Consider the following 17494-nt stretch of genomic DNA (forward strand, 5'->3'; position numbering starts at 1 on the left):
GCCCCCCTCCACGGTAGGGGGGATACATTCTTAACTAGGGAGCATCAAACTGCATTGTCTGGATCTGTGGATCCCTGGTTCTGTTGGGTGCTTTATTGCTTGATATCAAAGCTAACAGACCGATGTTGACAGTGTGACATCTACGTGCCAATACATTTTCTGTCTGTTGACTGGGCGTGGAATGGATTAACTTTTTGCTTGTCAGGGAAAATGGAACCTATCTCAGGTTCTTGAACTTGGCCACAAGTTGTTCAAGTGTGGAAACCTCTCCTTGGGTCCAGGATGACTGACTTCTAGTGTGCATCTGGGTTTTAGCAGGATTCAGAAGGCAGCAGCAGATAATCCTGAAGGGCCAGATGGACCTGTGGAATCAGGATGAAGTCCATTTGACCTTGTCAGATAAAGTTAATTTGTCTCTACCCAAAGGAGTCTCAAAGTGACTCCCAAGGTCACCCAGCTGGCTGCAGGTTCAAACCTCACTTCTTGTTTGAAATGCAGGGAGGAATGGTTACTAGAAGCACCTTTTATCATTTCTTTTTAGATCCCGTTCAGAAACTTATTTTCCTCTTATACTCTGCTGTAAACCACCAGCACCCACCCATGCTTCTGCAGCCTCCAAATTGGGCTGCTAGAACGGGCTTTTCATGGGGATCCCTTGGGCAGGATGCCTGAGGAGCTGGGGAGACTTGCTTGTCCTGGCTTGCTGTAAGGGCTCCACTGGCCATGATTCACTTGTGACACCAGTTTGATGAAACAGTTGCCCTGGCTGCAATTCAAGGTCCTAGATCGCAGCCTTCAAAGCCCTTCCTGACCTGGAACCCACCAACTTTACAGACCCTTTCTCCCGGCACAGACCACTTCCTGCCTTGGGTTGGCCCGTTACCACCTTTTAAAGGTACCCCATGGCCGAGCGTCAAAGAATTGAGGCTTTTGAACTCTGGTGCTGGAGAAGACTCTTACGAGTCCCTTGGACTGCAAGGCGAACAAACCGGTCAGTTCTAGAGGAGATCAGCCCTGCCTGCTCCTTAGAAGGCCAGATCCTGAAGATGAAACTCAAATACTTTGGCCACCTCATGAGAAGGAAGGACTCCCTGGAGAAGAGCCTAATGCTGGGGCAAAAGAAGAAGGGGACGACAGAGAATGAGGTGGCTGGATGGAGTCACTGAAGTAGTCGGTGCAAACTTAGATGGACTCCAGGGAATGGTAGAGGACAGGAAGGCCTGGAGGATCATTGTCCATGGGGTCGCGATGGGTCGGACACGACTTCGCACCTAACAACAATAACAACAATGAACATGTGATGTACATCCACAAGATGGCTCAGCATTCTTTAAATAGATTTTCCAGACTCGGGACGTCTCTTGCCTTGAAAACCCTGCGGGCTCACCTGTGACTTGACAGCACTTTCCGATGTAGAACAGGACTCCGATGTAGAACAGGGAGCTCCTGCTAGGATTCATTCCTGCTCCCAAGAGTAAGTTCTACTGAGAGAATGTTGTTCTCCATGTGTACAAAATCCTCATTGCTACAATCAGTGCAGGTCTCCTGCCCCCTAGTGGTGCATGTAAAAAGGTTTCTTCTTTATTCTTCTTCCAAAACAAAGTTTTGAGTCCAAACTTTGGTGCATGCATACAGAACCTTAGAGACAGAATAAAACTGTGTTGGCCTTAAAAGTGCCACTGGCATTTTGTTGTGCAGAACAGGGCAGCCAAGTGCTGTGTGGGGCTTGCAAGGGATTCCCTCCCCCGGAAGCCACGCGGTGGAAATCTAGTTCTTGTTTACTGTTTTCATGACAGAAGTCATAATCAGCAAGCCCCTGCACAGGAGAAGGGAAAGAGGAAATGCACTACAATTCAAAACAGTTACAACACTGAAATGCAAATGTCTGTGTAGCAGCTTTCAGAGCACGTAAGGAGGCAAAATGAGAAAGACTCTTTTACACAAGAAGGTCTCATTTCCTCCAGTGCTGCAAAAGTGAAAGTCTGACGTCGCAAACATTAGCATGCTGACAATAGTGGGAAAAGTCCAGGGGGCGTGCCCCTCTCTGTGCGCCAGGAAGCGTGCTTCCTAATATATCAGACACCCAAGTAGATGAATCTGCTCCGTGACAGCCCAGCTGTAAATAACTCTCCAGTGTAGAAGCTGTGGGGAAAAACGCTTTCCTTGCACTGCCAAGTATTAGGAAGTTTTGAGCAATAATTATTAGCGATGGGATTCACACTGCTGGTGCGTGTGTTGTGCATTATGGCAGGGGGTGAATGTTTGGGGGAGCCTGGCGGAAGGCTGGCGGCAAACTGTAAACAAGGGTGCGTTTCCAATCAGTAACATGTGAAGGAAGGGTCTTCAGGGCGGAGGGGAGGGGCTGTGGCTCAGTGGACGAGCCTCTGCTTTGCTTGCAGAAAGCCCCGAGTGACAGTCCCCAGGAGCAAGTGGGACTCAGCCTGAGACCCTGGAGAGTCACTGCCCGTCTGAGCAGGCGATGCTGGGTTTGAGGGTTCTGTTTAAGGCAGCCTCATGCATTTTATTGCATGTTCAGCTTTCACTGAGCCACTTGCTGTGATTTCATTAAAAAAAACAGATTCCTGATTGTGACGGTGGCTAATCAAAAACTCTGGTCCTTGGGACAGACTGAAGGAAGACCGGCCCCCACATTCCCAACCGCCACTGAGATTCAGACAGGATGGCTTTGTGCCAGATCCTTAATTTCTATTTTGGTTCATTCAGGCCCTGCTGTCATCCCCACCTCCCACCCTCTGTGGGCACCCAAAGGGAGCCATCTCTTTCTCCTCCTGTCCGCTGATCCTCACCACAACCTTGTGAGGTAGGTGAGGCTGAGAGTATGTCACTGGCCCAAGGTCAGTCACCCAGCAAGCTGCCCTGGCAGAGGGAGATGGTCGAATCCGGCCTCCCTATTCCACACCCTAACCACTATGCCACACTGGCTCTGCTTCAGTGTCTTCTTACGCTAGAGCAGGGGTAGTCAAACTGCGGCCCTCCAGATGTCCATGGACCACAATTCCCAGAAGCCCCTGCCAGCGAATGCTGGCAGGGGCTTCTGGGAATTGTAGTCCATGGACATCTGGAGGGCCGCAGTTTGACTACCCCTGCGCTAGAGGATATGGACAGAGCAGGCGAGCTGAGATGCTCTCACAGAAGACGTGGGCTCTGGCTTTGTTTTTAATAAAGCACAATTTTTATAAATAATTTTGATGACTATCAACCAAGGACTGTCATCTTGTTAGTCAGTAATTTCTCTGAATATTGGCAGGACTGGGTCAGTATTAACAATGCAAATAATACTATTCCGTGGAATTGATGTGAATTCTTCTTCTTCTTCCCAGCCCTGCTCATCAAAGGCTCCATCTTACAGGGCTTTGTGGATGGGGTCACTTGAAGGACGTCCCTCCCTGGCTGGCCAGTTTTTTGTCTTTGCTTTTAATGCCCTGAGTGGTACATTTCCTGGGCCCACATGTCACATTCCCTGCGCTTTTGAGGGGAGCAGCACCTTGGCGGGGGGGTGGGGGAGAGGAAGGAGCTTAAGTTCACCAGCTGCTTTGAAAAGGTGTTGGAATTCCAGTCTGGTGTGCAATCCCAAATTGATAGTGATTGATAAAAGGAAACTTGCACCTGCAATTCTTTTGTTTGTAGTGTCTTTAAAAGCCTCAGAAGGCTGGGTTGGGGGGGTGGGGGCGGCTGTGGAAAATAATTATCTTCCCCTTTTAAGATGTGGTTGATTTGGTGCATCACGTTCCTCTCTCCATACCTTCAAAGTCAGGATTAAGTTCTGTTTGTCTTGAGCGAGGGCTTAAAGCTATAATGATCTCTGAGAGGTTAAATCTCCTGAGTTGGCCCCTCGGGAGATTTGTGACACCAGCCTGACATTTCGTGAGCCCAACAGCTGCCCGTCTCCCTCGCTCTGTGCCGCTTCGCAAGGAGAAAGATTTCCCGTTCATGGGACCCTCTCCACAAGGAACCCTGTATGTGGAGCCATCCCAGTTTGTTTCCAAAATGTTTGAGGGAGGTTATCTTTTGTGTTTAGAACATCAGGCTGGCTGGCCAGCTACCCGGTGTCCCTTCATGGCTAATGGGGGGCTTGAACCTGGTCTGAGTCCAGCATTTGTGGAGTAAAAGGCCCTGAAACTACTTTGTCCTGTGCTTTTCGTGTACTTGCGGCCTTTGCGGCCCACCCGCGATCAGAGTCCACCGCGTAGGACTGCTAATCTCCAGGTGGGGGTGGGGATCTTATGGAATAACAGCTGCTCTTCCGTTGATGGAGACCAGATCCCCTGGATCAAATGGCAGCTTCGGATAGGGGCCTCCAGAGCAGTGGTCCCCAACCTTTTTATTACCAGGGACCGGTCAACGCTTGACAATTTTACTGAGGCCGGGGGGGGGTAGTCTTTTGCCAAGGGATGTCGCCGCCACCTGAGTCCCTGCTTTCCCACCAGTGCCCCTGACTTCCTGCCTCCTGCTGGGGGGTGCTGCCAGCAGCAGCTGCGCAGTGCCATGCCGAAGGGGAGCCCAAGCCATGGTGGCCGCTGGAGAGCACCAAAGGTGAACTGGTGGCAGAGTGGCAGGGCAGCCCCCGAGGCAGCAGCCAGGGAGGAGGATGAGGAGGAGTCGCAGCACGGTACCGACTGATCCATGGACTGGGACCATCCCCGGACCGGGGGTTGGGGACCGCTGCTCTAGAGCATCAAATCTCCACTGAGGACCCTGTCCCAAAAAAACCCTCCCTCCTAGAATCATAGAATCATAGAGTTGGAAGGGGCCATACAGGCCATCTAGTCCAACCCCCTGCTCAACGCAGGATCAGCCCTAAGCATCCTAAAGCAAAAGTCTCTACCCCCAAATCTCCAGGAATCCCCCAGCCTGGAATTGGTAGCCCGACACCAGCAGCGTCACAGTTTGGTGTAGTGGTTAGCAGTGCGGACTTCTAATCTGCTGAGTCAGGTTTGAACCTGCGCTCCCCCACCTGCAGCCAGCTGGGTAACCTTGGAAGGCACTTTGAGCCTCCTTTGGGTAGAGAAAAGCAGCATATAAGAACCAACTCTTCTTCTTCTTCTACTTCAGTAATCTTAGAACTCTCTCAGCCTCCCCTCCCTCCCAGGGTGTCTGTTGTGGGGAGAGAAAAGGGAAGGTGACTGTAAGCTGCTTTGAGACTCCTTCGGGTAGAGAAAAGTGGCATCTAAGAACCAACTCTTCTTCTACTTCAGTAATCTCAGGGCTCTCGGCCTCACCCACCCCAGAGGGTGTCTGTTGTGGGGAGAGGAAAGGGGCGGCGACTGTATGCCGCTTTGAGACTCCTTCGGGTAGGGAAAAGCGGAATTTCATTCCAGCCTTCTTGACTTCTTGCATCTAGATGCAGTCTTTTGTACTTTTGGAGTCTTCAGGAGATGGCCTGCAGTACAGTCAGAGCGATTGGGTGGAACCTCTCAAAGAAGCAGCAGTGGGCCTTGGGACCCCCAATTTAGCCCAGCGTTTGTCAGCCTCGGTCCTTTGTCAATAGTTTGTCAAGTCCAGTAATATTTGTAGATCTTTCTGGTGCCCTAAAGCAGGGATAGTCACCCTGTGGTCCTCCAGATGTCCATGGACTACAATTCCCATTAGCCCCTGCCAGCATTTGCTGGCAGGGGCTCATGGGAATTGTAGTCCTGGACATCTGGAGGACCACAGGGTGATTACCCCTGCCCTAAAGTATCTGGGAGCCTCTTGTGGTGCAAAGTGGTAAGGCAGCAGACATGCAGTCTGAAAGCTCTGCCCATGAGGCTGAGAGTTCGATCCCAGCAGCCGGCTCAAGGCTGACTCAGCCTTCCATCCTTCCGAGGTCGGTAAAATGAGTACCCAGCTTGCTGGGGGGTAAACGGTAATGACTGGGGAAGGCACTGGCAAACCACCCCGTATTGAGTCTGCCATGAAAACGCTGGAGGGCATCACTCCAAGGGTCAGACATAGTGCTTGCACAGGGGATACCTTTACCTTTGACAATATCTGAAGGGAATGCTGCTCCTTCCACTCCCTGGAATGTCATCCCAGTTTCCCCATCCTGATGCTGTAGTTCAGCCTTTCTTGGCATTTATACCCTTGAGAAACCCCTGCAATGATCTTCAGGCTTCGAGAAACCCCAGACGTGGTAAGATCGTGCAGAACAGGTTTGGGAAGCATTACGGTGTCCATGCCAACGTGGAGCCCCTCCCCTCCCCACCCCCTCTAGACCCATCATTGGCCATGGGGTGGGTGGGTCAACATGGCCTTATCAACAAATAAATGTTTAAATAAATGTCCTCCAGGTACAAAAGACAGGGTCCTCAGTGGGATACAATGTCATGGGATCCATGCTCCAAAGCCTTGCTAGGGTGTTAAACTGTCTTGTCCATTCCCTAGGCAACCCTGGGGTGTGAAGTGGCTGGGCCATTGATTAACTGAATTGCAGCACCATTAGTAGAATAGCTAGGGGAGGATTAGGGATGCCAGTCTCCAGGTGGGACCTGGGCATCACTGGAATTTCAGTTCATCTCCAGACAATGGAGGTCAGTTCCCTGGAGGAAATGGATGCTTTGGAGGGGGACTCTAAGGCATTGTACCCTCCTGGATCAGGCAGCCCTACCCCCATCCCTTGCCGGAGGCCAGGGGGGCCTGGCAAGTAGGACTGGATGCTTTGGCCGTGGTACAGGCTGCTTTGGGCTGGAACGGCCACTTCAGTGACCAAAGTGCCCAACCTACCGGCGACCCTAGGGGGGAGTAGGGCATCTTTCCCTTCTGCCTAACCTTGGTGTACCCATGACTCTCAGCACATTGGAAGTGAATTTCGGAGTGCTTGGGGACCTGCACTTCACCCTTCATGATCTCTGGGTGAGCACCTAGACCAGGGGTAGTCAAACTGCGGCCCTCCAGATGTCCATGGACTACAATTCCCAGAAGCCCCTGCCAGCATTTGGGTTTCCTCTTGGGCCTTCCCAAGGCATTCCTGGTGTTGTTCTCCATTTGGCCTCTCCACCCGCCTAAGGGGAATTGGGTAACTTCTACAGTCAGCAGCTCCCTTCTACGTTTTAAAGCAGGGGTAGTCAAACTGCGGCCCTCCAGATGTCCATGGACTACAATTCCCACAAGCCCCTGCCAGCATTCGCTGGCAGGGGCTTGTGGGAATTGTAGTCCATGGACATCTGGAGGGCCGCAGTTTGACTACCCCTGACCTAGACGATTCACACAGCTGAGAGGCGAACAGCAGAATTAAAATGTACCCCTCCTTGGGGAAACCTTTGAGAAGTTTGTATCTTCTAAATGTTAACATGTAACAGAGACAATTCTCTCATGCCAAGAGGGGAGCAGGAAACTTTTTGTGGAGAAAAGCAGAGTGCCTGCTGCCAGTCCAAAAAGGGGCTTGAAGCATACTGTTGACCACGTCGTGAGAACAGGAGGTTGCCAACACACTGAATACTGAGGCTCAAGCTTTCAAGCATCCTCACTTGGCAGACGGTTCTCAAACGTGGACCTCCCCAGGACAACGATAGACGTGCTTCTCTCCCCATGCGAAGGACGTGTGTCCCAGGACTCCTCTCCGGTTCAAAATACAAAGATGCCACGTTGTCTAGAACAGTGTGCAAAGAAGGAAGAACCCCTGGGAAGGTCTTTGGATGTCTTGCTGTTGGTTTGGCACCAAGTCATGCTGATCATGCGTCACGCAAAAGGAGGGGGGAGCAACTCCAGGATCACCCTGTTATTCAAAGCTGATTAGTCCCTAAGCCTGAATACTGAACAAGGAGAGTTCAAAGCGAAGTGGAACCACATTAGCCCCCCTCTATAGCTGCACAGGCATCCTATAAGCATCCACTAGCTCTCTCGGACTGGACTCCCTTCCCTTTGCGTTTCAGGACAGGAGCCCCCAACACGGTGCCCACCAGCACTTTCTCTGGCACCCACCAAGAGTTCCTCAGAAGTGGACAGGTGGGCTTTTTCCCACTAAGAGTTCTGACAGGCTACTGGATGTTTAATGGGCTGTGTAGATTTTGGGGGGGGGGACCTGCAGGGAGTCACATGGAGAGATCCCCTCAAACTGGATGGCCAACTGGCCCGGGGGGAGGGGGGTGTCCTGTCCCTTTAATAGAAACGAAGTGTAGAAATGTCCCATGAAAAATTCAATCTTTCCGTGGCATGGAGGTAAAAAATGTTGCCTGGTAGATAATACCCCACTAAATCCCTATCAAAGAAACAAGTCATTTTTCTCCAGGCCAGCTGGTAACCCCACCCTGAAGGCTCTTGCTGCCCCCTGTTGGCCTCCAGGCACTATTTTGGGTTGTGACAGCTGAAGCCCAGATTTGGTTATTAATATCTCCACCTGCACTGTAATGTTCTCACTGGTTTATGGGGGTTTGGGGAGTTCCAGATACAGTCACAGGGTCTGTAAGTGTAAGGGGCTCTGGAAAGCAGGTTTGTCCCACCTCCCCCTGCAGCTGCACCACCCCTTAGCTTTGCATTTTTGAGGTTCAAAGGTAGCTGCCGGAGGAAGAGAACAGGGGGGGGGGGGGGCTGTACATCCAGATGTGTCTTGTGCTGGCCCGGCATAGAATTCAGCCCTGGAATTTCCAAAGAATCAACTATGTGTGAAGTACAGTCTCCCAATCTAAACACTTGATGGAGACTCCTGCCTCCATCTGGCTCCGTTTTATGGCTGCAGAGATTCAGGGCCAGGAAATAGCCCTGTAACTAGTAAACCCTGAAGCCTGCAGTTGGAAGGATGCTCAGCAACTGATGACAATGTTCACCTTTGAGAGAGAAAGCTTGTGGGTGGGACCGACAGGCATGTTCTTGGAGGTGCTTTATTCCAGCTGTTTGATCACACAATGTAAAACACACACACACATGTTTCTTTTTAAAATTGCCTCCTTTTTGCCCTGGTCGCCAGCCTCAGTCAATGTACCTGTCCGTCTGCCTCCTTTTTGCCCCTCCTCTAATCAGCAGCCGACTGTCTGCCAGCCTTTGCTTCCCAGGTGTGAGATTTCCTGCTGGCTGCAGCAGATCTGATCCGATTCCCTGCGGAGGCGTGTCCGATAAGCTCCTTCGGCAGCAGATTAAAACAGTCATGAATCTCTTTTGAGCATGGCTGTGGTTTCTTTGCATGGGGCCGGCTGTCGGGGAGCAGCTTTTTATGGCGATTCCAAGCGCGGGAAGAATGCTCCGCCCTGGCCTTACCTGCGGGCTCAGGCAATCTGGGTTGCCAGTGGTGCGTGCCGTTTCTAGCTGTCTTTAATTTAGGCTCAGTATTAATTTGGAAAAGATGTGCAGGGCAGAAAATTTGTTTCGCATTTGCTTCAATGACAGGTCAAATCCTTTCCCATCTCACACAAAGAGTTTTACTGCAAAAAGAGCGAACCAAGGACAAATGGAAGCAGGGGGGGGGTCACTAAGACCTGCTGGTGAACAGGGAAGCAGACGGGGCCTCCACCCCCAGGTGCTGAGCAGGGTTACGCAACACTTAGTGACTCCTTGTTCATGATGGCACAAAACAGGCGAGAAGGTTCAGGACCCCTTCCAAGCCAGGTTGTTCTGTATGGGAGATGGTTAGAAGGAACAGGGTTAGAGTGACCAGTGGTCTCACCTCTGTGATTCGGAACCCTCACGAATATGCATTCTTTCGGCCAGCCAAGCAGGAGGACTGGTTGCTTGTCATTCCCAGTTTCTCCCCCCCCCCCAGGCTGGCAGTGTTGAGGGGCTTTGCCAGGTGCGTGGCAGCATTAAAGCCGACAGGTGATGTGTTCCACAGCATGCCACAGAAGCTCTTCCTGGGAAAGAACTCGACTATTATGATCTTTCCCTCCTCTCTGCAGGAAGCATAATGGGTGGGTTGGTTTGTTTTGAAAGAGGCCCATTGACATTCTTTAATTTTATTTTGCACGTATTGATATTCTGTACAAAATCATTGGGCGTGATATTTTGGCAATCCATTTCCTGCCAATCCTGAAACTGAAACCCATCTCTCCTGTCACGGTATAGATATCTAAAGTCATTTCACCTGCCCTTCCCTCCTCCTCAGTTTCCTTCCTCACCAGAAGTTGAGGACTGGGGACGTTATCGAGTCCTCAGCTCCCTAGGAGCAGAAGTGGACAAGGCTTCCTCGGGCCTCCTGCTGGGGAAAGATCTTTCAGTGCCCGATAAAATCGGAGTCCAGCAGCACCTTTAAGATCAACAAAGATTTATTCAGGGTGTGAGCTTTCGAGTGCAAGCACTCTGCCTCAGACTAAGAACGGACCATCATAACAGTAGGAATACATAAGCAAAAGTTAATCCTGTTACATTATCTACTTTCTGGTCCCAGGACAAGATAGCTGCCAGCTTAGCTTCTACTTGTAAGAAAGTTTCACACTGGTCTGGAGACAGATGGGGCCGGCAGTTAATAGTAGGTTGTGAGCCGTGGATCACTGGCTTTGACAGTTTTATTTCTGATATGTCCTTGTGAACTACAAATGGGTTCGAGGGATTTGATTGGCTGGTTTGGCAGGGAGTTATCATGTTGCTGTGTGGATGCTGTGACACAGTTTACTAATGTCACAGGATTAACTTTTGCATATATATTCCTTCTGTTATGATGGTCCGTTCTTAGTCTGAGGGAGAGTGCTTGCACTCGAAAGCTCACGCCCTGAATAAATCTTTGTCGGTCTTAAAGGTGCTTCTGGATTCTGATTTTATTGGGCTACTTCAGACCAACACGGCTACACATTTGAATCTTTCATTGCCCAGTACCTCTCCGCTGGTTTGCAGTTCCGTCAGCCCAGATTCTACCCAACTGATGGTAGTCAAGTAGTTGCTGAGCCTTTAGTTAAATTGGAAAAGCATCAGACTCTGCTCAGAACGATGACCCGCTGAAGTTTAGAGGTGGGGGGATGGCTAATGGCAATGACAGTAGAATACAGCTGGATGGAAAAGGGGAGCATGGAGCATTTAAAATTCCAGTGTGTGATTGCAGCTAATTTTCTTTATCTTCTTTGTTTCCTTAGCACTGGGACAAATAATGCTGTATGTAGATGGGATGAACGGTGTGATAAATCATAATGAGACAATCCAGTGGTTATACACCCTCATTGGGTCAAAGGTAAGGAGAATCCCATCTGTCAGCCATTTGAGAACTTGTACCCTACATGTCAAACCTGTGCATGCATGAGAAGAATGAATGAGAGGCCGTCAAAGTGACACTGAAACACTTGGTTAGATTAGGCAGGCCTGCGGCCAAGCTGGCTCCACGCTTTCATTTCAAACTGCAGGTAATAAACTTCCCAGCGGTAACATCCTGCCAGTCGCCCCAGCTCCACTCGTGTCAGGGCTTGGGATTTGGTATCCCTGGATGCCTGTAGCCCCAGCACCTGGAAGGCACACAGCTGTCACTGTACGGTCTCCCAGCTCTCAGTAAGCCTTTTGCCTGTGCTGAAGAAACTTGGTGGGACTTGCTTGGATAATTTTGCCATATTTGGGGAGATGTGGCCAGGAATCCTGTCCCTCAGTGGAGACTCAAATGGGGTCATAGGGTTGTGTGCTCTGTCCGCTTCTGTGATCATAGAAGCCCGAGGAGGCCAGGGGAGGGGAGGGGCGCTGGTGGTGCACCAGCCAGCGTCTATGCACAGGTGCAGAACTCTGAGCTTGCATGTGGCTGCTTCCCCTTTGCGCCATGGGGCTGGCTTCCTCGGTCTTCCGTGATTGCTGAAGTGCACAACCCCATGGGGGCTGGGCTAGCAGGAGCCTCAGTGAACCAAAGGGGGTCGTGCCATCAGGTAGGCTGAGAACCGCTGACCTGGAGCCTGGAAAGTGATTGTAGTGGGGAAGTACCATAAAGTCACAGTCAAGTGTATCATGACTAGTTGGGATTTCAAGACGAGGGCATTCAGAGGTGCTTTCCCATTGGCTGATTTTGCGTGGCAACCCTGGACTTCCTCAGTGGTCTCCTGTCCAAATATTGACCCAGCCCAGCTTCCAAGATGGCCTGAGTGTAGGCCAGCCTGCCTCAACTTTTTTACCATTGAGAAACCCCTGAACCATTCTTCAGGTTTTCGAGAAACCCCAGAAGAGGTGCAAGCATGCAGAATACGGTTAGGAAGCAGAGCTGTGGACACGCCCATCCGGGGCCCATCATTGGCCATTGGAGGCCGGGGAAACTGGTCAACATGACCATATATGGTCTTATCACCTGATAAATGAGTAACCAAGTGGCACAAATGCACAGCTGAGGAAGCCCCTCCAGGAGTTGTCAAGGCAAGAGATGCTCAGAGGTAGTTTGCTGTTGCCTGGCTCTGTACAGGGACTCTGCACATCATGGTGGCCTCCCATCCAAAGTGTAGCCAGGACCAACCCCGCACATCTGCCAAAATCTGATTGCTAGCTAGAAGAAGACCAGGGGCCACCAGCCTTTTTGAGCCTGCAAGCCCCTTTGGAATTCTGGCACAGCAGGGTGAGCACAACCGCAGAATGGCTGCCACAAAACGGCACCCTCTGCCAGCGTAGCCAGGCGCCATATTGCTAGAAGTAGTAGAAGAAGAAGAAGAAGAAGAAGAAGAAGAAGAGTTGGTTCTTATATGCTGCTTTTCTCTACCCGAAGGAGGCTCAAAGTGGCTTACAGTCTTTCCTCACAACAGACACCCTGTGAGGGAGGTGAGGCTGAGAGAGCGCTGATATTCCTGCTCGGTCAGAACAGCTTTCTCAGTGCCGTGGCGAGCCCAAGGTCACCCAGCTGGTTGCATGTGGGGGAGCGCAGAATCGAACCCGGCATGCCAGAGTAGAAGTCGGCACTCCTAACCACGACACCAAACTGGCTAGCCCAGGTAGCTCTTGCCAAAGCCATGATCTTAAAAATTTGCACAGCCAACTTGCTGGATAAAAGGTCCATTGGGCCCTGGGCCCCAGAAAAGGAGTCACCATGGTGTCGTGGCCCTGCTTGCGTTCCCTATGAAACCAAAGTGGGCACCTTAATTTCCCACGACTTGCAATTGATGGGGGACTCAAAGGACAGCAGCATTGCTTTGACACCCCCCCCCCCCCCCGGTTTCCCACATGGGGTTGGTCTGCAGCCCAGTATTGCAGATGCCACCGCAATTGGAGTGCCTTGATCTCTCTTCTCTTGCAGTTCCGCCTGGTGGTAAAGACAGCACTGAAATTGCTCCTTGTTTTTGTGGAGTATGCAGAGTCCAACGCGCCCCTCCTCATCCAGGCTGTGTCCATCATAGATGAAAAAAGAGGTGAGTCGCCGTTTATTTCTGGGATGATAGGAAGGAGGGAAATGTCACCCATGTGTGGGGAGCTGCTGTATCTGGGGGAAGAAAGAGCGCCCTTTCTTGTCCGTATCTTATTGCCCGGTCCGTATACGGACTCCTGGCGGGACAGGGGGAAATTCCTTGCCTGTGATTCCTACACTTCTGCACACTGGCACACAGCCCCAGGCACCGGATTGTTGTTTTGCAGATCACAGGGACAATGTTCGAGGAAGCTTAAGAGAGGAGGAAGCACTTTAGCTAGGCAGCAAGTAGTACGTCTGTTAACTTAAACATATTCCTATCATACGGCGTGGATTAAAGTAATTAATTTGTCATGTTGCTGGCAAGCTGCTGCTTAACAACTGGCATAAGCATGGACCAGAGCAATATAAAACCCTTCCTTTTTTACTTCCTCTCTGTCTCTCTTGTTAGAAACCACAGGAAGGAATTTCTGGTGCAAGCATTTCATTTCTGCCACTCATATGTCTCCTTAGAGCCACCGTATTTATTCCATATGTCTTTGAAATATCTGTGCAATGCCCTCCCCCCCCCCCACGTTTATAGAATATATCAAGGGTTTCTTTAAATAGCCTGATCACAAAGCATTATTCCCCTCCTTAAAGATCAAAGCACAATAGTATTTGTACAAGACCAAAGGAGGGAGAGAAACATGCCTCTTTCCTAGTTGAGATACGGTCAGAAATGTCTGGTGAATGGGAACTGGCGTCGTCCGTAGGGTTCCCACCTCTGGGTTGAGAAATCCCCGGAGGGGGTTTTGGAGGGGAAGCCTGGGGAGAGCAGGGGTTAGGGAGGGGAGGGCCTCAGCAGGGTAGAATGCCACGGAGTCCTCCCTCCAAAGCAGCCACTTTCTCCGGGGGAATTGATCTTGGTTGTCCAGAGACTAGTTGCACTAGCAGGAGGTCTCTAGGTGCCACCTGGATACTGTCAGCCTCAGCTGTGTCAACCCCGACAGAGAGTGTTTACCCAAAGCAGCAGCCCCAGTGTGAGTTTGCCGACTCCCTCCCATCACACTGAGGGGTGCCCAGCCAAGAGGTGCTTCCTGGTTATCCGGTTATGAGCCTTCTTTGGCTGCTGGTGGAGGGCTTAAAACGGAGAGTGCAGGCAGGGCTGTCTCCATGTTTTCTTCCACAAATAAGAACTTTGTAAACAGGGCAAGGGGTGATGTTTAGATTGGGAAAACAGGATGAGAGTGCAGGTTCAGTCGTCCCGTTTTCAGGGGCCCTTCCCTGAGTCCTGCTGTCTTATAGCTGATTGGAACCTCAACGAAAACCAGGGGAGGGCCTGATCTTCCACACTATACCTTGTTTAAGGCTACCGTTGTGGGCACACATAAGGGAAAGTCGGTCCTTCCGAAGGCCTCAGAAATGCGGGTCCCAAGTTTGAGAGGGGGTGTCCTTCTCACTGTCATTTGCGCTTCTTCACCATGCTGTTGATGGAACAGGCACCAGCTGCATCCTCCTTTTCACTGCCTCTAGGAAGAAAACCTGCATTATATGATTTGTTGCAATTATATTTCACAGCTGAAAGGAACCATTTGTTTTAGATCTTAACTGTGTTGTGTTAAATTCCATTTGTATGTTGGTCAACTGCGGCTGATCTTCACTGTTCTTGTCTCCATTTAGGCCTCAAGCCGTGGTCCAATGTCATGGAGATCCTGGAAGAAAAAGATGGGGTTGACACAGAACTGCTAGTTTATGCAATGACCTTAGTGAACAAGGTTCGTTTTCACTTGGGGCTTGCATAGTTATGTGGACAGAACACCCTACTGCATGGCTGCTGACATAAACAGCTCATAGTTTCCTTAGGCCAGCCCACTGGAAGGAGCATCGCGTTCTCTTGGATCTTGCCCACAATTCATCTCAGACCCTTCTCAGGGGAGGGTGCGTGTAAACCTTTGGTCACCATTTTGAGTTGCTTCAGCAATCCAACCGGCCTGGAGACATGTGTCATGGGAGTCTCGCTGCACATGCAAGACACGCCTCAGATGGGATACCCAAGGCTTCATCATGGCCACTGTTGTCCATGGGCAGGGCCCACAGCTCAGCAGCCATTGAGCCCCGCTTTGGTCGCCATTAGGAATGCTGTCGCCAACCGGTTGGGACCTGGAGGCCATGGCAGTGAAGGCCAGGGGAAGGGAAGGTGAGGGGTGGAAGGAAGGCCCAGCACCCTTTCTCTGGGCCACCTATTTTTGTAACTATTTAAGATTACATTGGAGATCTTTTTAAAAAGAAAATGTATTCTCTGGGATCCATGGCATTTGCCTCTTTTTATGACCACTGCTTGTATCATCAGTATGCCTGGTGGGTCCTGTCCTGTTTGCACCCTGGATTCCCCAAGTCCTGATCCAGGAACAAGGCTGAGTACAGCAGTGGCATGCCTGGGCGTTTCCCTCAGTCGGATCATCCCACGTCTGTGAGCAGAGAACCACCTTCCAAAAGGGGAGGGAGTCAATCGTCTTCCATGGCCAGCCACGACAGTTGCTTGTGGTGTCTGTAGGGAAGGAGACGCACAGTCAGTTCCTGAACCTCTTGCCAGAGACTGGTCCATCACGCCACGGCCAGCTCACGATGACCAGCTCATGGGGTTTTCAAGACAAGAAACATTCAGAGGCAGTGTGCCATTCAGAAACTCTGCTTCGCAAGCCCCAGACTTCCTTCAGATAACTTTTCTGCTTGCGCATTTTCAATTGTCACTGAATTTGATAATCAGCATGTCTTTAGTTCGAATCCTGTCCTTGTGTTATGATAACATCATGACATTGTTCAAAAAGGGTGGATGCATCATGGGGGACAGCATGGTTGCCACCAGTTCAGAAGTCCCCTGATCCTCCTTGGTCGCCAACTTAAAAAATGGCTGGTGCTCTTCAGATTGGCTACACCGGGGCATAACAATGCCCTTCCTTGCATGCCCGGGAAACTGCTAATTGCTGCGGTGGGATGGTAGGTGAATTTCCTCCAGGCCAGGCTGGATTCTGGAGATGTTTGATGGAGGAATCGCTTGGGCATGAAATTGGGGTCACTGTGGGTGGGCAGGTAATTGTGAGTTCCTGCATTGTGCTGGGGGTTGTACTAGATGACCCTGGGGATCCCTTCCAATTCTGTGATTCTATGATTCTATGGATGTTATTAGATTACTAAATGTGCTTGCCATGTGTGGGACCTCCTTTTTTTTGTATATGCTATGATGTTATAACATCATAACATCGTTTGTTTGTTTGTTTTTAAAAAAGAAAGAAAACACACCAGGAGCTATAGGGGAAGAGAAGAGGGGGAGAATGAAGGAACAAGACAAGCACATGGTGTCAAAGCCTACCCATGTACCCAAAAATAGAGGAAAGGAAAGGATTTCATGGATGAGTAACTGCACAGAGAAGGCTACATGAATCCTAATGTTTTGTTCCAACCTTATAAAGTTGCTATGTTATAAGGAAAAAAATGCATCATAACACAATCAACATTATTGTTTTTTTTTAAATTAGTAGATCGCTCAGGGGACAACCCAAGGGAGGTAGGAAGGGTGTGAACTCTGCAACTCTGACAACACAAAAGGGTGTCGGGAAACAATATTCAAAATTAGGAATTTCTCACTTGAAAACTGCGAGTTAAAAATTTCAAGGGGAAACATCATCGCAGAAAAGTGTATTTGGAAAACACAGAATAGCAGATCATTAAATCTGGATCTCCTACTGGGGAGGCAAAGTTGTACAGAAAAGTTTAGAAACTCTGCTTATTTAAGGACCCCAATAAGGAGGTTGGAAGTTGTGCGGACATGGCCTTTGATGCCTGTGGAAAAGAGTTCAGGATGACTCAACTGGGCTGAAGAGCACTTCCTCCATTGGACCATGTGCTTGTTGCCTGTTGGAGCCCGGAAGCTCTTCGGCTCTAGCCGTGCTTTTCTGCCTCTCACAGCTGCTGTCACAGGCAAACTACCCACCAATGGTTCTGTTCAGGACCAAGGGATTGAGACGCTCTGTTCTTTGGCTTTCAGACCCTGGCTGGCTTGCCGGATCAGGATTCCTTCTATGACGTTGTGGACTGTCTAGAAGAGTTGGGGATCGAAGCTGTTTCCCAGAGACACTTGAACAAGAAAGGAGCAGACTTAGACTTAGTGGAGCAATTCAACATTTATGAGGTAATACCTTCTGTGCAACTCCCTTATTGCACATCCTTTGAAGTTGGGGGGGGGGGGTAGATCGTGTCCTGGATCACATTGGCTTATGGAGTTTGGGTTATTTTGTTCCC

General features: G+C 50.3%; 1 protein-coding gene across 5 annotated transcripts in view; it reads left to right on the forward strand.

Annotated features, from left to right (window-relative positions):
• The window catches only part of FHOD3 (formin homology 2 domain containing 3), a 194728-nt gene that overhangs the window by 110964 nt on the left and 66270 nt on the right, over nucleotides 1-17494 (forward strand). For all 5 annotated transcript variants that reach the window (XM_077304679.1, XM_077304680.1, XM_077304682.1 and 2 more), the window contains exons 6-9: nucleotides 10992-11086; nucleotides 13106-13217; nucleotides 14876-14970; nucleotides 17241-17384. In XM_077304679.1, coding sequence (XP_077160794.1) covers nucleotides 10992-11086; nucleotides 13106-13217; nucleotides 14876-14970; nucleotides 17241-17384 — 446 coding nt within the window. The remainder of the gene's footprint in view (nucleotides 1-10991; nucleotides 11087-13105; nucleotides 13218-14875; nucleotides 14971-17240; nucleotides 17385-17494) is intronic.

The sequence above is a fragment of the Paroedura picta genome, chromosome 11, assembly GCF_049243985.1.
Source record: "Paroedura picta isolate Pp20150507F chromosome 11, Ppicta_v3.0, whole genome shotgun sequence".
In the NCBI taxonomy this organism is placed as follows: domain Eukaryota; kingdom Metazoa; phylum Chordata; class Lepidosauria; order Squamata; family Gekkonidae; genus Paroedura; species Paroedura picta.